The sequence below is a fragment of the Thalassophryne amazonica genome, chromosome 9 (assembly GCF_902500255.1).
Source record: "Thalassophryne amazonica chromosome 9, fThaAma1.1, whole genome shotgun sequence".
NCBI lineage: Eukaryota > Metazoa > Chordata > Actinopteri > Batrachoidiformes > Batrachoididae > Thalassophryne > Thalassophryne amazonica.
The window spans coordinates 47,901,045-47,920,526 of NC_047111.1; the positions used below are offsets into that span (position 1 = coordinate 47,901,045).

Here is a 19,482-nt window from a genome sequence, read left to right on the forward strand (position 1 = left end):
ACGCTCTAAAGGACAGGGACTAATAGTTCCTTACATCACGTAATCAGCATTTCACCAGGTTCCACATTTTCTTTTCTTTCCAAATGAATTTCATTCTGACTGCACAATGTCACTCTTTCACTTTTTTGTATTGCCTATCCTTCATTGCTAACACTGAAATATAAAGTGCTTCTGGAAAGTATTCACAGCGCTTCACTTTTTCCAAATGTTATGTTGCAGCCTTATTCCAAAATGGAGTAAATTCATTTTGTTCCCTCAAAATTTTCCACACAACTCTGGTTTATATATGTGACTCTTGAAGGAAGAACCATCTTCATCCCATGATACACACTTGTGTCAAAGGCTCTTATATTTAACATAGGTACAAACTATTATTTAAACCTTTTTAAACAGCAAATTATTATGCATGTTATATTTTTAGGAAATGTTTTTTGTATTTTAAGCTGTGATCTTACTGTAAAGCAGCATTAGGTGATACAACTAGACACACTCAAGGCTCCTAGTGACACATGATATTCTGTACCCATTGAGATACCTTCTTTTTTTAATCTTTTCAAATGTCTACTATACGTGAGTTGATATATCTGATCGCACTTCTCCATACAGGCCCATCTTACACATCCAGCTCCCTCAGCCCTCTTTCCTTCAAGTCTTCCTTTACCTCATCCACCCAAATCCACTTTGTTCTTTCCCTCTTTCTCTTTGTCATTGCCTTTATGTCCTGTAGTTTCTCAGTGCTTCTGAGTATAGTATATGCAAATTCTTCATTTCCACTCCATTTACTGTCCAAATCCCAGACTCTTAATACAGTCCTAGTGATGTCCATGAACCCATGTTCTAATTTGTCAGTCTTTCTCAACACTCCTGGATGCCCTCTTCTAGTTTTTCGGTGCAGACTGAACACTGAGATAGAGAGATGTCTGGGAAGAGCTTATGGAGTGATGAGGTCAGTGGACAGAGATGTTTGATGATGCAGACGTCTTTGCAGGAGAACAAAGGTCCAAGTTTTAGGGTCCTGGTGCTTCCTGTCTTACTTTGTGATTGTAACATTTGAATGGTAGCCAGTGACCTTAGGTGATGACTACATGTCTTTGGTATTAGGTCTCTTCTGAGAGTCCTTGAGTAAGACTGGAATGACTTTAGCCCAATCACAATCCTCTCCCTTCGCCCTACCACTTCACCCTTTCCCTACATTTTGCACATTCATGTTAATGTGCAAAATGTAGGAAAAGGGTAAACAGTTAAAGAGTTATGACATTTTAGACATGTGGTGTGTATCTCTGGGTATGATCGAGCACATAGTGTGCCTCAATGCTTCTCCAACTACTTCTGTAGAGGGTGTTGTTGGGATAAATGGACTCTGTATGTATATGTTTGTTAAGCTGTAGCTTCTCTGTCACTGTATGTTTGACAAGTTCGTGTTTTATATGTATAACTTTGTTTTGTATTAACCCTCTGGGGTCCGAGGGTTAATACTCACCTGGCATAAAATGTTTTATTATTATTGTATTATTGTTCTATTATTGCTGTTAACAGCTCTCCCTGCATCCCACAATCAAGTTTTATGTCTCTTTTTTCAGGACAACCTGTGCTTTCAGAATATATATGTTTTTGTTGTGTAAGTGTAATAAAGGTTTACAATAAAAAATAGCCAAGCAAAAAAAATAAAGCAAAAAATAATTTTCCACACACATTTATTCAAAACACACAGCAAACTATAATAAACAACTGTTTTGACACTTTATAAAGGTAATTTGAAGTCTTGTGTGAAAAACTGTACAACAAAAAGGTTCAAACAATAAACACAATTGCACATTTTGAACAATATATACAAAATGGTTTTGTTGTCCATTGATATGGTAAACAGTGCTTTACGCAGAGAAAGCAACAGAGTTATCCAGTAACATTCTCATGCAAACTAGTGGAGCAATCCTGATAGTTACACACTCTTTGTTTGAGCACATGAGCTTGTCATCAGAGGCTCTCTGTGTGCTCCTGCTTTCACTGATCGCTGCGCGTAATGGCGCAAGGCACACTGAGTATGTACGAATAGTATGTACTCATTGGAGCACCCAGAGGGCTATTCAAACGGGCCAACTAATAACACATCACTCCTGAAAATGTGAGGTAAATCTGCCCTACGATTGGATTTTGGAAAACCATGTGACGGTGAACCAATTCCGAATGGACACTCACATTGTGCACGTCATCACACAGCTTCTATGAAGAGTACAAAGATGGCTGATGGCTGGCTCGAAAGTCTGCGGAGTTAACTTTTCAGCAAAAAAAAAAAAAGTACGTTTCTAACTCATATCATTCAAAAGTTATTTATAACTTAGTAAAGCTTGGTCTTAGCCGTCGTATACGACGGCGTCGGCCACAGAGGGTTAATTGTCTTTATGACCAATGTGTGCAGGGGTGGGGCCCGTGTGGTTAAACCTGTTTGTTTCCAGTGCAGAAGATTCCTGATTCAACCCCTGCCCCCACCCATTCTCCATGTAATGTGGAGCTGTGTCAGTAACAGGATCCGGTGTAAAACTTGTACCAAATCAACATGTAGATCCATCTGCTGTGGAGACCTCAAGTGAAAACAAGGGACTTACTATGGCCCAAGTATATGGTCCCCTTACTGAGTTTAGTCTGCCTGAGGTTTCTTCCAATAACAATTTTTTTAAAGTTGCAGGAATTTTTTTTTCCCTTATCAATGTTGCCAATGTGCTTGCTCATAGGGTGAGTAATGTTCAGACCTTGCTCATTCATAGCATCTTTGGTTGACTTACACAACTATTCAATTGAATGGGAATGTGTGTCCAAACTTTTGACTGGTGTGATTCTGTACTGAATAAATTCACTGAATGAGACAGAGAGGGATGGCTGCATGGCATGTGAAGGGACTGATTGCTAATGCTTGTCCTCAAAGTTAAATCCACAATTTCCTTTGGATAAGTGGGTGAGTCGGCAGGGGGTAGTGGGTGCATGCAGTAGAGTGTACTTCCTCTTCTAAAACAAGACCAGGTCAGAGATGAATTTGCATTTTATTCATTTGTTTCAGACACAACAAGCACACTGTAGCAAGAGATCTAAACATGCAGAGTATCCAACAACCTTGTTTAAGAATGTGATGAATCATCACTGACACAAGCCAAACTTTAAGACAGAAAGCATGAACCTAGAGACACAGAGCTGGTACACTGTAATTGTTTCCATGTGTCTGACCATGAGTGCAAACACGCCCAGTCTCCATGTCGACTCCAAGTCCTGAAACTGCTCTGTAATCATCAGATGCACTCAAACAACAAAAGGCATCTGAAGAGAGTAAAGAAGCCATTTCTAAATACCAGTTACATCATACATCAATACCAGTCATCATCTAATCATGCTCGATTGTCAGAATGAAGACAGACCAAGGAATTCGAGCCTATATATATATATATATATATATATCAATTCAATCAATCAATTTTATTTATATAGCGCCAAATCACAACAAACAGTTGCCCCAAGGCGCTTTATATTGTAAGGCAAGGCCATACAATAATTACGTAAAACCCCAACGGTCAAAACGACCCCCTGTGAGCAAGCACTTGGTGACAGTGGGAAGGAAAAACTCCCTTTTAACAGGAAGAAACCTCCAGCAGAACCAGGCTCAGGGAGGGGCAGTCTTCTGCTAGGACTGGTTGGGGCTGAGGGAGAGAACCAGGAAAAAGACATGCTGTGGAGGGGAGCAGAGATCAATCACTAATGATTAAATGCAGAGTGGTGCATACAGAGCAAAAAGAGAAAGAAACACTCAGTGCATCATGGGAACCCCCCAGCAGTCTAAGTCTATAGCAGCATAACTAAGGGATGGTTCAGGGTCACCTGATCCAGCCATAACTATAAGCTTTAGCAAAAAGGAAAGTTTTAAGCCTAATCTTAAAAGTAGAGAGGGTGTCTGTCTCCCTGATCTGAATTGGGAGCTGGTTCCACAGGAGATGAGCCTGAAAGCTGAAGGCTCTGCCTCCCATTCTACTCTTACAAACCCTAGGAACTACAAGTAAGCCTGCAGTCTGAGAGCGAAGCGCTCTATTGGGGTGATATGGTACTATGAGGTCCCTAAGATAAGATGGGACCTGATTATTCAAAACCTTATAAGTAAGAAGAAGAATTTTAAATTGTATTCTAGAATTAACATGAAGCCAATGAAGAGAGGCCAATATGGGTGAGATATGCTCTCTCCTTCTAGTCCCCGTTAGTACTCTAGCTGCAGCATTTTGAATTAACTGAAGGCTTTTCAGGGAACTTTTAGGACAACCTGATAATAATGAATTACAATAGTCCAGCCTAGAGGAAATAAATGCATGAATTAGTTTTTCAGCATCACTCTGAGACAAGACCTTTCTAATTTTAGAGATATTGCGTAAATGCAAAAAAGCAGTCCTACATATTTGTTTAATATGCGCATTGAATGACATATCCTGATCAAAAATTACTCCAAGATTTCTCACAGTATTACTAGAGGTCAGGGTAATGCCATCCAGAGTAAGGATCTGGTTAGACACCATGTTTCTAAGATTTGTGGGGCCAAGTACAATAACTTCAGTTTTATCTGAGTTTAAAAGCAGGAAATTAGAGGTCATCCATGTCTTTATGTCTGTAAGACAATCCTGCAGTTTAGCTAATTGGTGTGTCCCCTCTGGCTTCATGGATAGATAAAGCTGGGTATCATCTGCATAACAATGAAAATTTAAGCAATGCCATCTAATAATACTGCCTAAGGGAAGCATGTATAAAGTGAATAAAATTGGTCCTAGCACAGAACCTTGTGGAACTCCATAATTAACCTTAGTCTGTGAAGAAGATTCCCCATTTACATGAACAAATTGTAATCTATTAGATAAATATGATTCAAACCACCGCAGCGCAGTGCCTTTAATACCTATGGCATGCTCTAATCTCTGGAATAAAATTTTATGGTCAACAGTATCAAAAGCAGCACTGAGGTCTAACAGAACAAGCACAGAGATGAGTCCACTGTCTGAGGCCATAAGAAGATCATTTGTAACCTTCACTAATGCTGTTTCTGTACTATGATGAATTCTAAAACCTGACTGAAACTCTTCAAATAGACCATTCCTCTGCAGATGATCAGTTAGCTGTTTTACAATTACCCTTTCAAGAATTTTTGAGAGAAAAGGAAGGTTGGAGATTGGCCTATAATTAGCTAAGATAGCTGGGTCAAGTGATGGCTTTTTAAGTAATGGTTTAATTACTGCCACCTTAAAAGCCTGTGGTACATAGCCAACTAATAAAGATAGATTGATCATATTTAAGATCAAAGCATTAAATAATGGTAGGGCTTCCTTGAGCAGCCTGGTAGGAATGGGGTCTAATAGACATGTTGATGGTTTGGATGAAGTAACTAATGAAAATAACTCAGACAGAACAATCAGAGAGAAAGAGTCTAACCAAATACCGGCATCACTGAAAGCAGCCAAAGATAACGATACGTCTTTGGGATGGTTATGAGCAATTTTTTGTTTTTGTAATAGTTAAAATTTTATTAGCAAAGAAAGTCATGAAGTCATTACTAGTTAAAGTTAAAGGAATACTCGGCTCAACAGAGCTCTGACTCTTTGTCAGCCTGGCTACAGTGCTGAAAAGAAACCTGGGGTTGTTCTTATTTTCTTCAATTAGTGATGAGTAGTAAGATGTCCTAGCTTTACGGAGGGCTTTTTTATAGAGCAACAGACTCTCTCTCTCTCTCTCTCTCTCTCTCTCTCTCTCTCTCTCTCTCTCTCTCTCTATATATATATATATGCTCTGCTTAGCTTCTGAGATCTGACGGGATCAGACGTACACAGAGCAGATTCAAATTCAGTTGTTGGTTGAAAAGTAGTGGGTTTGCAGTGCCACTTTCATTCAGCAGAGGGGGCAATGTGTTGTCAACCTAATGTGATTATTACATGACGTGATCTCTGTTTCAAACAGACACAAGAAAAAAAAAATGGCAGGCCACACGAATTTTCCCTGGGGAGTAAATTGAGCACCCAGAAACTGCAAACATTAAGGATGCGGTGAGTCTTTACTTCAGATGTATGGACAGTTTGCAAGACAATCATGTTGTATAACTAGGCAAAAAGACCAAGACGGAGTGTCACAACATAGCATCTAATTTTCACTTTGAGCAGAGAAAAAAATTAATCCAACATAGCAACAGTTCCTTGTATGATGAATCATGGCAGACATGGTGATATACCAATTAAGTAAACACTGACAAAACTAATAAACTATTTTTTACCATTATTCATGCAGCCAAGTCTGGGGTTAAAGATACATGGGCAGGCAGGCAGTTTACTTCAAAAAGTGTTTTAATTATTTATGTTATTATTTAAATACCAAATATATATGCAGTATGGTTGTCCTGGCTCTTTGCAGGTGAATGAAGGTCCAAGTGTTAGGGTCTTAGTGCTGCCTGTCTTGCTGTATGGTTGTGAAACAGGGACACTAACCAGTGATCTGTCTTCCGTACAAGGTGTCTTCAGAGGATCCTTGGGTGCAGCTTTAATGACTTTGTATCAAACAAGCTTTTACATAAAGAGACTACATTGAGGAGTATCACTTTCATTTCACATTTTGGCCATGTGACCCATTTCTCTGTGCATGATCCAACATGACTGAGTGTTGAGGACCTCAGCAGCCAGAAAAAGCCAATAGGATGCCCGCGCTTCACCTGGCTGCACCAGTTAGATGGTTATTTTAGAGATATGGGAATGAACCAGTTGTCTGCCTGTGAGATTCCCATCCAGGACCCAAGGCGGAATTTCCCCCATCCAACCTGCAGGATTTTACAATACTGGAGAGAAGCTACATCTGTGAAACCTCTGTCGTGGTGCTTGCTCTCTGCTCTGTTTACTGCTGAGCGGGAGGAGAAGAGGGGGACAGGGGAGGTTTCTGAGATGAAAGTGAGCTGTTCCCCAGACAGTTGAAGGTTTTAAGCCATTGATAACAGCAAATTTCCACCCGGCTCTCGGGTTCAAATGGTCTCTGTTGCAGAGCATGGATTTTCAAAAAAATTAACTGAATTGTTACTGAAAAATCAGCCGCTTCAACATCTCAAGGCTGTGAAACAGCAGCTTAGAGCGCAGTTGAAGTGGAGAGCCGAACAGAGATTCACTTTCTCTCTCTCTCTCCGCTGAACGGGAAAATTCTCCATTAAAATCCTTCAGGATTAATCCAGAGATACTCGCTTGAGTGCCGCTGATGATACATTTAGAAATTTATTTTTATTTTATACTTGAAAGGTTTCGTGTTTCCAAAAAGTTCGAAATTTGTGCAGCATGAAAACAGAGAAAGAGAGAGAAAGCGAGAGAGAGACAGAGGGACAGAGAAAGAGAGAGAAAGAGAACGAGAGAGAGCAAAGGAGAGAGAAAGAGAACGAGAGAGAGAGAGAGAGAGAGCAAATGAGAGACAGAAAGAGAAGAGAGAGAACTTAATTTTTACTCTGTAACACTTGCTTTGACAATGTAAACATGTTTCCCATGTCAATAAAGATCCATTGAAATTGAAAATTGAGAAGGCCAGACAGAGAGTGAGAGACAGGCAGAGAGAGAGGGAGAGAGAGACAGACAGACAGAGAGAGACAGGCAGAAAGAGAGGGAGAGAGAGACAGACAGACAGAGAGAGACAGGCAGAAAGAGAGGGAGAGAGACAGACAGACAGAGAGTGCTGTCTTTAAACTTTAATTCTATACAAATAAGGCTATAAAAGTCTATAAAAAATACAAGTACTTAATTCTTTCACCAAAATAGCAAATCCAGGCTTTCATCTTAGATACACTTTGTGGCAAATTGTAGCCCAACTTTCAGGTCTCCTTTTTAATTAAAATCCTCATATAAAATCAACAATAATGATAATAAAAATATTAAAGCAACCAGAGCTCTGGTATTGGATCGGAAAAGTATCGGTATCGGCAGATATCCAAATTCAGGTATCGGGATCAGATCGGAAGTGAAAAATTGTTTATCAGTGCATCCCTGGTTCTTGACTGTCACAGACAGTGCAGACATACTTTTCATGGTAGAGATGAGAATAAGAGAAGAGGAATCTGTACCCGCCAATGACCATATGCAATGTTCTCATTACACGCCTAATTCCAATCAGGGCAAGCCGCTTGATAAACTACTGTACAAGCCAATCCTTTTGTTTACAGACAGCAAATTTGACAAAGCCAGATGGTAAAAGAGCAAAGCAGGGCTGCCGTTTCAGATTCAGCTTTTTGTGAAGCTGAGGCACATACTTAGAAATTACTTTGACTCCCAACATTTGTCATAAACACATATGCATGATCTTGGGAAGAATAATGAACATTTATCTTTCATTGAGGGGATGCACCCTTTAGTTTAAAATTAAAAAATCATTAAAAAATAAATTAAAATACTGGTGAAATTGTTGCTTGGAACCCCATTAAATACTGAATGACAGTGTTCCTGAAAATTTTTCACATAAAATATTGATGAAGAGCTGTGAATTGAGCCCAACAGGCAATCATGGGGCCATTGAAAAACTTGAGTTTCTTGATTACAGCAAACAGAAAATATGTGACAGCTGCACAGTCTGAATAATCAAGTCCGGTTTTGGATTTTTTTTATTTTGGCAGCAATATTTTGGCAGCAATACACCTTTCAATATTGACAAACTTTTTCATCGTGCTTTGTTTTGCATGAGCAATAATTTTGAACAATACTGTCCGTCGCCATTATAAAGAAGTGGACACAATACTTCATTCGAATCAGGGTCAGCAGCCATGCAGAAACATCTTTAGGCACAGACAAAAGAAGATGTGTGTGAGAAGTATCAGAAATATCTCAGGTGATAAGAGAATGTGACTCAGCCTCAGGAAATGTGTACTATCAGACAGGCCAGGTCAGAATTAGACGACGTGCTCATTAAATTGTTCTGCTCAGCACCCCAATTAACGAGCACACACTTTAATATGACAAAGCCAGAAAAAGACTTAACGGGATAGTTAAAGCAAATGAACAAGGCAAATAAAAGCAAACTATTAAGACGGTGCCACAGCAGTTCTGTCCTTGTTATTACCAAGGCTGCCATCAAGGAGGTTATGCTTGGCATCTGTTTATCTCAAAGGAGGTAATCTTGTTTTCGGCCTTGTTTCAATAAGTGATTGGAAAATATCTCAAAAACAAAAGAATGAATTTCATTGAAAATTGGTTGAGCTGGAGGTGTTATGTGTCGGACGCAGCCCGGAGAACCGACCAGCGTTTGAAGGACCCAGTATAAAATAAGCAGAGCACGGTACAAAGGATAACAGAGTTTAATGAACATAACAGTGCTGTGAAAAATATAAAAGTGCGTGGTCTGGCGTGGTGGATTGCGGTGCGCTCCCAGCAGCGCTAACGGTCCGGAGCCAGAACTGGTTCGGACCCAAGGACCCCGCCGACACCCCCCAGGTGGCCGCGACAAACCGAGTCTGTGAAAGAAGGAATCATTATGTGAGTCCACACTCAACACACAGAGAGAACGCTCAAAGGTGCACAAACAGCAAACACTTCCTAGCTTAATTACTAATCAGCTTCCCACCCTGCAGGCATGGAACATCCAGTTCACAAAACTCCACTGCAGTGGAAGCTGATTACACGACCAACATACAGCTCAATATAATAAGGTGTGAGGGACACCACATTTACTGACTGTATAAATGTTAGTCACAAAATCTAACGTACCTCAGGAAGTGTGCTGACGAGCGTGAGACCTCACCCTCTCCTCTTTCACAGACCATGCATCAAACCTGGACGTTCTCTGCAACCACTGATGATGAGATGGCTCCCGAGACGACGATCTCACCCGTCTGGTCACAAGGTCGAGTCTCTGGCAAATACACACTGTGTACTCCAGTCTTAAATGCCACCATGTTCCAATCCATGTAGATGCACCACAGCTGTGAGTCCTGACGAGCCGCAGGTGATCAGCCTCAGGTGATCAGGGTGAGGTCCTGATAAACTCAGCTACACAGCCACTCAGTCCCAAATGCAAGCCACCTGGAAGGAAAAACAAAAGACAGAAACAAAAAGGCAGCCAGGCCCCCCAGCCATACAACAGGAGGCTTTTAATTGAGGAATACTGATTACACTAATATGGAACCAGCTCCAGGATAATTTTTTATTTAAAGTCTATTATGTTTCCCTTTGTTTGTGCTTAAATGTGCTGATAGGAGCTGATGGGGAGCAAATTCATCCCGCTACAATACCCGCTCAGGTTCGCTGTCTCTATTTATTCCCCTGTGAAACACTTTGGTCAGTCCTCTTTAAGATATACTGGTGTTTGTCTCTGCTTTAAAAAATTTGGTCAAAATATTTTTTTATCTCAGCAGTTTTTATAGAAAGAACGCAACCCTTTTTATTTCTTCTTAATTATGTAATTTTTTAATGATAATTTTACTATCCTAATGTATTTATATAATGTTTAGGTTCTGGTCATCATATACACACTTTTACTATTATTATTATTACTACTACTTCTATTTTGTCTTTTGATTTTTTTTAATGGACCACAATAGAAACAAGTGTTTTTTTGGGCAGCCAAAATGGCTGCCAAAATAAGTTTGTTTCATTAAGATGCATAACAACATGTAAATGCTTTATGCTTAATGCTATAAGCTTTGATAAAAATGTAAATACAATCAGGTACATAGGTATTTGGACAGTCACACCATTTTTGTAACTTTGCCTTCAACATGCTCATGTCCATAGTGTAACTGTTTTAATATGCACATTTCAAAATTTAACAATATTGAGTATGTTTGTAGGGCAGCATGGTGGCTTAGTGGTTAGCATTGTTGCCACACAGCAAGAAGGTCATGGGATTGATTCCCACAAGTGGCCTTTCTGTTTGGAGTTTGCAATCTGAGGAAGAAGTTGAAGATGAGTGAGTGTGAGGATGTTTATTCTAACCCTGCTCATCACACATGCTGTCACACTCCATGGTGGTCACCACTACAAGTAAATTCTCAACATGTTGTGATCAAAAATGGTAAAGCAAGTTCTAATAATGTATTACAGATAGCCAATTGTCAGTATGAAGTTTTGGTGATACTGCAAATGTAATTTAGTAAGTGCGATCATATAGTTTTAATACAATTACAAGTCTGCATTAGAATCTGGCCGATACATACAATACCAATATATCTGCAGATATATAGTACAGTACCAGCCAAATCTCTGGACACACTCTCCCATTCAAATGAATGGGAAAAACCAATCACCAACAAATGTACGTCACGCTACCGTCACTCAGACTGGCATTCACTGCATCACATTGCTCAGCATTTGCATAAAATAGGCTTCTCATTTATTTTGGCCACACCTTACTGGCAGCATAGCAACAACATGTCTCATATCACTATAAAATGCTCACTCTGATTGAAAATGAGTGGCTGCTGGTCACATTGCCTCTGTCTGTTGTAGCTAAAGTGACCAAGGGGTGATGGAGTACCAGCCATGCTTGGCAACATTTCAAACACTGCCACTGGACTGCCCACTGCTGGGCAAAGTATGTAATGGCACCACTTCATGGTTAGTTTGTTTGGTAAAATAAAAGTTATATCAGTAAAAATAACACAGATACCTGATATGCTCATGAGGAGATCATATGGGCTGAGATTAACAGCCAACCAATATATGGGTCTAGCTCTACTTTGGATTGTCATCTACATATCATTGTGCCTTTTTGTAGACCTGATAAGCATATAGTTTTTAATTTTTATTTCTGGAAAAACATTTTTTGCTTTTGTCTCTTGTGCATTGAACAAATGTGTCAGCATTATGCACGACATACCTCGCTAAATATACATAAGGAACCATACTGCAACCAAATTGACCATCTGAATAGAACCCTTTCAGTTGTCAAAGCAGGGGTATAATCTGTTTTGAAACAGTGTCTGTTGAAGTTTGAAAGCAAAGAACACTTCACCTGGTATCTCTTCAAATTTGTACACCAGCCAAAGTCCACACACAGGCTATAAACACAGCTGAAAGCAGCTGCAAATACAGCAACATAGATGGAGAACACCCTACAAAAAATATGAATCACTGACTAATTATACGAGGATAATGTCTCAGTGTATTTTAGTAACTATAAAATGGATTAAAAAAAGATTGCCAGGAATGGTTAGCTGGTTTGATGAATGCAACAAGAAAGAGTCTGTCCCTTCTAGAAATACCTGTGGTTGTGAGTTATTGAATACCATCATTTACAGTCAATGACTCAGAGGGGAAAAAAAAAACAGAACAGAAAAGCACGCGCTTTGGGGCTCTGAGTTACAAAACAGAGCACTAAAACAAAGATTACCTCTAAGCGGTATTTAATGATCAAACAAGTCCTGTCCTCTTCACTTCTTTAAACAGAGCTACCAGTGATTGAAAAGTCATCTCTCCTAGCTGATCAGTGTCAGGATGACCAAGCAGTGCTCTGGCTAAAACACTGGAACAATGGTGGTGCACCATGACATCATAATCTTAATGCCTGATGATAAAAAAACAACACTGTTATTGGTGGAAGATCCATCTGCAAGTTGCAGAATGCTATGATGTATGAGAGTTGTCTTGAGCACCACAGACACTAAGCAGGACTGTAGTGTTAATTTTGTCACCTGCTATTTCATTTAGTTTTAGTCTTTTGTCAAATGTCCTTTTTAGTTTTTGTCATTCACATACCATTTTTATTGAGTCATGTTTTAGTCAACTAAAAGTCTGTTAATTTTAGTCTGGTTTTAGTCAACAGAGAACTGAATGTGTCTCGTTTCAGTCGAGACATTTTAGTTTTTTGATAAAAAAAACACAGATTAATTGTGATTACTACAATTTCTGTCAATATAATGTTTCACACATCCCAAATATTGAAGGTTATCATTACCTGATACAACACACTTGTTGAATTATTGGAGGTTTGTGATGTTTCCCCCAATATTTAAAATTTGCAAGGATTCCCATCAGATACAATTAGACATTCACTTTTCTTGCAAATCCACAGCACTGTAGGTGCGCAGGACTTTTGAAATGAAACTTTTGTTGGATCCAATTGTTTTACTTGCACATTCAGAATTGGCTGAAAATTTGTTAAAGCAAAGCAGAATAAAATAAAAATAAATTCAAGACGTGTAATGTTTTTATCTATTGCAAGAACCACAACTTGAGCCAATTTAATTTAAATATGATGCAGACTTCATATTTCCATATTTTGTTTTATATAACGGCTGTGTGGATCCTTGTCATTTGATTGTGGTTTGTATGCCATGTGACATTAATTATTCTTACCATTTGCCATTGTGTTTACCATGCAATAGTATATAAATAATGAATGTTTATGAGTTCAATGGTACAAATATTTTATGAGGTAAAAGCTGGAACAAACCATTCAGTGAGGCAAAGCCGAGTTGAATGGTTTGTTCCAGCTTTTTGCAACTCTGTTGTTGCAGCTTTTCCCAGTTTTTTGCACTCTAAATGCAATGCAACACAAATGGGATGAATAATCCATGTCACATGACATACAAAGCACCAACCAAATGACAAGGAACCACTCAGCTGTTATATAATTCTTTTTAGTGTGCAATTTTGGTGCTATATGAAATGTGCTATTGCACACCCCAAACAACCAAGCATGCTCACACTACCGGGGGCGGTGTTTAGCTAAACATTGCAGAGTTTGTTTTGCTGATGGACGAAGATTTGAAGGAACTAATTGAAGATGCTAATTCTTCTAATACAAAAAACAAACCCACTGTGCCGTCTGGAGGCATGAAGAGCTTTTAGGATGAAGCGGATGAAGTTCGGATGAAAAGCTGGACAAATTTCTGATGCGATTTTTTGCTGGAGTGAAAGCATGCGGCAGTCTGTGCTGAATTCGGCACAACAACGGCATCACGGACTACATCGTCAGAATTGTTTTTTACAAGCTGACTGAGAACAACTCACACACACACACACACACACACACACACACACACACACACACACACACACACACACACACACACACACACACACACACACACTCATCTTCAACCGCTTAATCCAATCAATGGTCGCGGGGGACTGGAGCCTATCCCAGCAGTCCTAGAGCGCCTGAGAACAACTTTGGACTCCTATTTAAAGTTCATGTTGGACTGTTGACATCAAAGTACCAGTGACACACACCAAAATGTAAGTCCCTTTTCTGTTGTTTATACATTGACAAAATATCAAATGACAAGAATCTATTTTCGCCGTAATATAAAACAAATAATGATAATGAATGCTTTTTCATTCGTTGGCATGAACGTCATGGTAATTTTGGGCTTTTAATGATGTCCTTGAACTTCTTCTTTTGCAAGGGTGAAATGATTGTACAGCATACATCTATATACTAAAAGAGAACTGTATCTGTGTGTATTTGTCCCTCTCCTGTCCAAATGGCACCTCGGAATTGAGCCAAACTTGGCACACGTATACTATGACATACAGGGAGGAACATAGACTAATGAGCAATTTAGTAGTAGTTGTTGTTGTTAAGGGGAGAGATGTTTTTGTGCTGCAGAACTGAGTCAAACTTGGCACACGTACTGTATACTTTGACATACAGAGAGGGACATTTAGTACTTTAGTAGTAGTAGTTGTTAAGGGGAGAGACTGTATATGTTTAAGTATGAGTTCCGTAATGATGTCACAATAGCTAAAATTTCTAGAAAGTCTCTACCGCAAACACTAACCCATAACATTTTAGTAGATGTGTTTTTGATTTCCACTGTGAGCACATTATACAGTAATTATTTTTTTAAAACAGCTGTTGGCAGCTTTTAACATTACAATCTTAAAATCAAGTGCATGAAATTAGTGTAATAATATTTTCCATGATTCAAGCTTAGATTACATTTGTAGCCTCAGAAAACATAAAGGTGCACATCCTCATTCTGGATTTCAATGCTCATGACTTGAACATCCTAATCAATGAAAAGGAACATAACACAATTAAGGGCTGACAGCGTGCTACGCCTAAAAAGTATGCTGATTGAAAGTGGCCGCCCCTCTGACTTTCGCAGAGTCCGTGTTCTGTAAGCTGAGACAGGGCCAAGGCCATGCATCCATTATCTTTGAAAGAGGAAGAGAAACAAGGATACTAATGAGATTCCCTCCTTGTGCAACACACACGGACCACGTGATCTTCAAGAATGATTCAGACATTTCTGTTGTCGTCAGAGCGGCCGTCACATTCATCACTGTCCTTTCCTGAATTCACCGGGACATTTTCCATCTTCACTCGCACGACATAATGACCAGCTTCACATGGGTGGAGCAGGAACAGTTTAGCCACAAGTATCAAGTGCTTAGGAGAACAGCATTCCGTCCAGGACAGAGAACACTGTGGTTCTACGAGAAGTCTTCTTAACACAACACTAACCACTTGTCATAGTGCTTGTTTGTGGACACGCATCGAGCATACCAACATTCCATAACAGGCTCCACAAACTGGATTATTGTAGACTGGGCAACCTGTGCCATTCAAGTTAATTTGTTTGTAACTTTTGTTTTGAATTTAAGCACTATTTAATGTCACAAATACACCAGGTTAAAGAAACAAATTTCCCTTTTGGACCTCAAAGACAATTGTGGCAAATGAAATGAGTCATTTGCAACACATTCTGCTTTATCTCTCTCACACACACACACACACACACACACACACACACACACACACACACACACACATATATATACATATATATATATATATATATATATATATATATATTTCAACATTTAGCTATTTATGTCATATATGATGCATTATTTGTCTTTTTGTGACAAATCATTTTGAAAACATAAAAATAAAACATAATGAAATACTTTGGTGTATACATCACTCCCTTATAAAACAGTCTAATCTGTATCTATATATATGCTACAATATGAATCAGGGACGATTTTTATTTTTTAGGATGTAACATTACAATATAATCCATCCATCCATCCATTCATTTTCTTCCGCTTTATCCGGAGTTGGGTCGCGGGGGCAGCAGCTCAAGCAAAGCCGCCCAGACCTCCTGATCCACACACACCTCCCCCAGAGGAGCTTGGGGAACCCCAAGGCGTTCCCAAGCCAGCTGAGAGATGCAGTCCCTCCAGCATGTCCCGGGTCTTCCCCGGGGCCTCCTCCCAGTGGGACGTGCCCGGAACACCTCTCCAGCGAGGCGTCCAGGGGGCATCCGGAAAAGATGCCCGAGCCACCTCAACTGACTCCTTTCGACGTGGAGGAGCAGCGGCTCGACCCCGAGCTCCTCCCGAGTGACGGAGCTCGGAGTCGAGCTGCTGCTCCTCCACGTTGAAAGGAGTCAGTCAGTTACAATATAATCCAATATCCCATATTTTCTGGAGTACTTTGGGAGGCCCTGCAACTTATACTCCGGTGCAACTTATATACTGAAAATTCACAAGTTTGTTATTAATAATAGTAATTATAATGACAATTTAAATAGAATTTTCCCAGGAATCAAAGCACTAAACAACATAAACTCCAATAATAAAATAATAAATGCCAGTAATAAAAAATACACTACAACAATGCACAAAAATCCCTAATTAAAAAGCTCATAACACAGATACTTATAGTTCCGACTTATACTCCGGTGTGACTTATACTCCAGAAAACAAGGTAATTCTTTTTTAAAGGACCTTGATTAATTAGAATAATCCAAAAGTGGCATTACAAATACACACCAGGGACCTTCTTCAGGTTTAAACGACTGTACTGTAGCATGTTGGCACTGCTTGCGCTCACCTTTTGTTCACCACAGGGGGTGGCACCACATACAGTAGCAGGAAGGTCAGTGCAGAAAAAAACCCAGAAGAAGAACCCAGCTATCTTTGTTGTTGTTACTGGTGTTATGTTTTTTCTGTTAGCACATTAGAAACCTCCATGTGCTGAAATTCATCTGCATTTCTTCATGCTTTAATGAAAAAATTCTAAATTCAAAACACTCTCAAATTCAGTGGACTCTTCCATTCCCTAATATCTATCTGAAAATTTGGTGAGAATCCGTGAAGTAGTTTTGACATAATCCTTCAAAGCCTATATATAAAGTGAAATCTTGATCCAGAATCTGGATTCTTAACATGTTCATGCTTATGTTGGCCACTGGCCAGGACAGCCTCATTGACCCAGCAGTACAGCATGAACCAACATATCTGATAGGGCAAGAACTTCACAGAAGTCTTTGTTTAGTGGACATCATCAAGACATTGCACACTGGAATTCCCACTCTGGCCCGGTCATGAGAGAATTTTTGAGACAGCAACCCCCCCCCCCCCCCCCCCCCCCCCACACACACACACACGCACACAAGAAATAACCCCCACCAACACATGTACTCACCTGCAGGTCAAAGAACTTGCTGTAGCGTCTATATATGATTTCTGTGCTGCCATCGCTCCAAGATACTTTAATGATGTAAACCTGGGGAGAAAAAAAAATAATAACACTTTCACTCAATCAACATTTATTTATAAAGCACTTTACTGCAGTCAGAAGGTGTCCAAAGGGCTTTTCAGTAAAAACACAGATTCACAAAAATAAAAATAAAACACACATACAACAAAATTAAAGCCCCATCACACATAGCAAGAATGTGGAGGAACCATGCCCGACATAGCAAATATTGCCATAATCTGAAGCAGTCGGGAGGAAAAGAGGCGTGGTCAGCAGTGTCAGAACACAGACAGACTGCCTTATGCACACCTGTCAGATCGCATCCAAAGCGTATGTAGATGACATTTATTTATGGCGTTATTGTTCAGCATTCCACCACAGGCTGTGGTCCTGGCTCCTGATGTGCTGAGAAATGTTCCTGGAGGTGACATTCATGTTTCATATGTTCTCATGGCGAAACAGTTCCACGTCATATGTCCAACAGAATTACATGTGATCAAGCAATAATTTGTTTATTACAGTGGTGAGATCTGTTCAGCTCTGAGCCTCTGACGTGAGGTGCGACAGCGTGCGCAACTGTCCGCCAGCCACCGTGGTGACACAGATCTGATGGGCACAATATTTCACATTATTTATGTCACCCATGGGGAGGAATATTATCTGTAATGTAAGATCTAGTATGGCTATAACAGCCTGTCCAGATCTGCTGCATCATGCGCTGTGTGACGCATTAACCTGCAGTGGACACAGTGCTTTTGGTTTGTTTGTGCTGTGTTCACATTGCCTGCACATGGATGGTTGCGTGTAACATACATACCAATGATCAATGGTTTCTTTGCACCCTGGGGCGCAATGGAGGTGTACATTATATGTGCATAAGTGACATGTGTAGGTCATGCCGACAGGCTTTGCCATGCCCGATCCATCATGAGGTTCCCTCATACGCGCTCAATTCATTTCGGATCCTGTTTATGCCGCCTTCATAATATGTCAATTGTGCTCAGATGGCGCTCAGACCACCATCAGATAGGTGTCCCATCTTGACGACCCTGGAGGGTTTTGAACATGTGCATCACACTTTGGACCAACTGTGTGGACGTGCGCTAGGTGTTACAAGCCATCTTAAATAAATAAGTCTTTAATTTAGTCTTTAATTAAATTTTTAAAAGTGCTAGGTCAGGAATAGTGTGTAAAACAAGATTTAGCTTGTTCCACAGTCTGGGGCCAGCTAACACAAAAGCACGATTACCCCAGAGTTTATATTTTGACCTCGGAACATCTAAGTAAAGCTGACCAGACACCCTTAATGTCCTACTGTAAGTGCGGAGAGTTAAAATTTCAGACAGGTAAGAAGGTGCGAGGGCATTAATAGCTTTAAAAACAATCATTAAAATCTTAAAATCATTAGTAAAACGAACTTGAAGCCAGTGGAGTGAGTAAAGTACAGGTGTAATATGCTCACATCTAAAAGTGTTTGTTAAATGATGAGCAGCAGCATTCTGCACCAACTGGAGGTGTGCAAGAGAAGACTGATTAATGCCAGTATAAAGTGCATGACAATAATCAAGTCTGGAGCTGATGAAAGCATGAATGGCCATCTCAAGATCATTGCTACTGAGGAAGGGCTTTACTTTAGCCAGAAGATGTAGCTGGAAAAAAACTTGCTTTGACAACAGACTAAAACCTCAGTCAGCTGCTAAATATTACTCCCTAATTCTTGACCACTGGTTTTACATAATTAACCAGAACACCAAAGTTTGGTGTTCCCGCATTCGGCATGCCAGAACATCCAAACACAATGGTCTCATTTTACCATCATTCAGGCAAACAAAGCTTTGGGACAGCCACCGCTTTGCATCACTAATACAATTAAATAATGATGACAAAGCATTGCTCCCATTGGTCCTCATAGGCAGATAGATTTTCAGATCACCTGCATAGCAATGAAAGGACAGGTTGTGCTGGGCAATAATTGACCCCAATGGCAAAATGTACAAAGAAAATATAATTGGCCCAAGAATCGAA

General features: G+C 39.9%; 1 protein-coding gene across 1 annotated transcript in view; it reads right to left on the minus strand.

Annotated features, from left to right (window-relative positions):
* sh3pxd2b (SH3 and PX domains 2B) overlaps positions 1-19,482 on the minus strand; it is a 182,888-nt gene that overhangs the window by 137,890 nt on the left and 25,516 nt on the right. Inside the window, 1 exon segment of the mRNA XM_034178006.1 lies at positions 17,404-17,484. Within this exon segment, the coding sequence (XP_034033897.1) occupies positions 17,404-17,484 (81 nt within the window).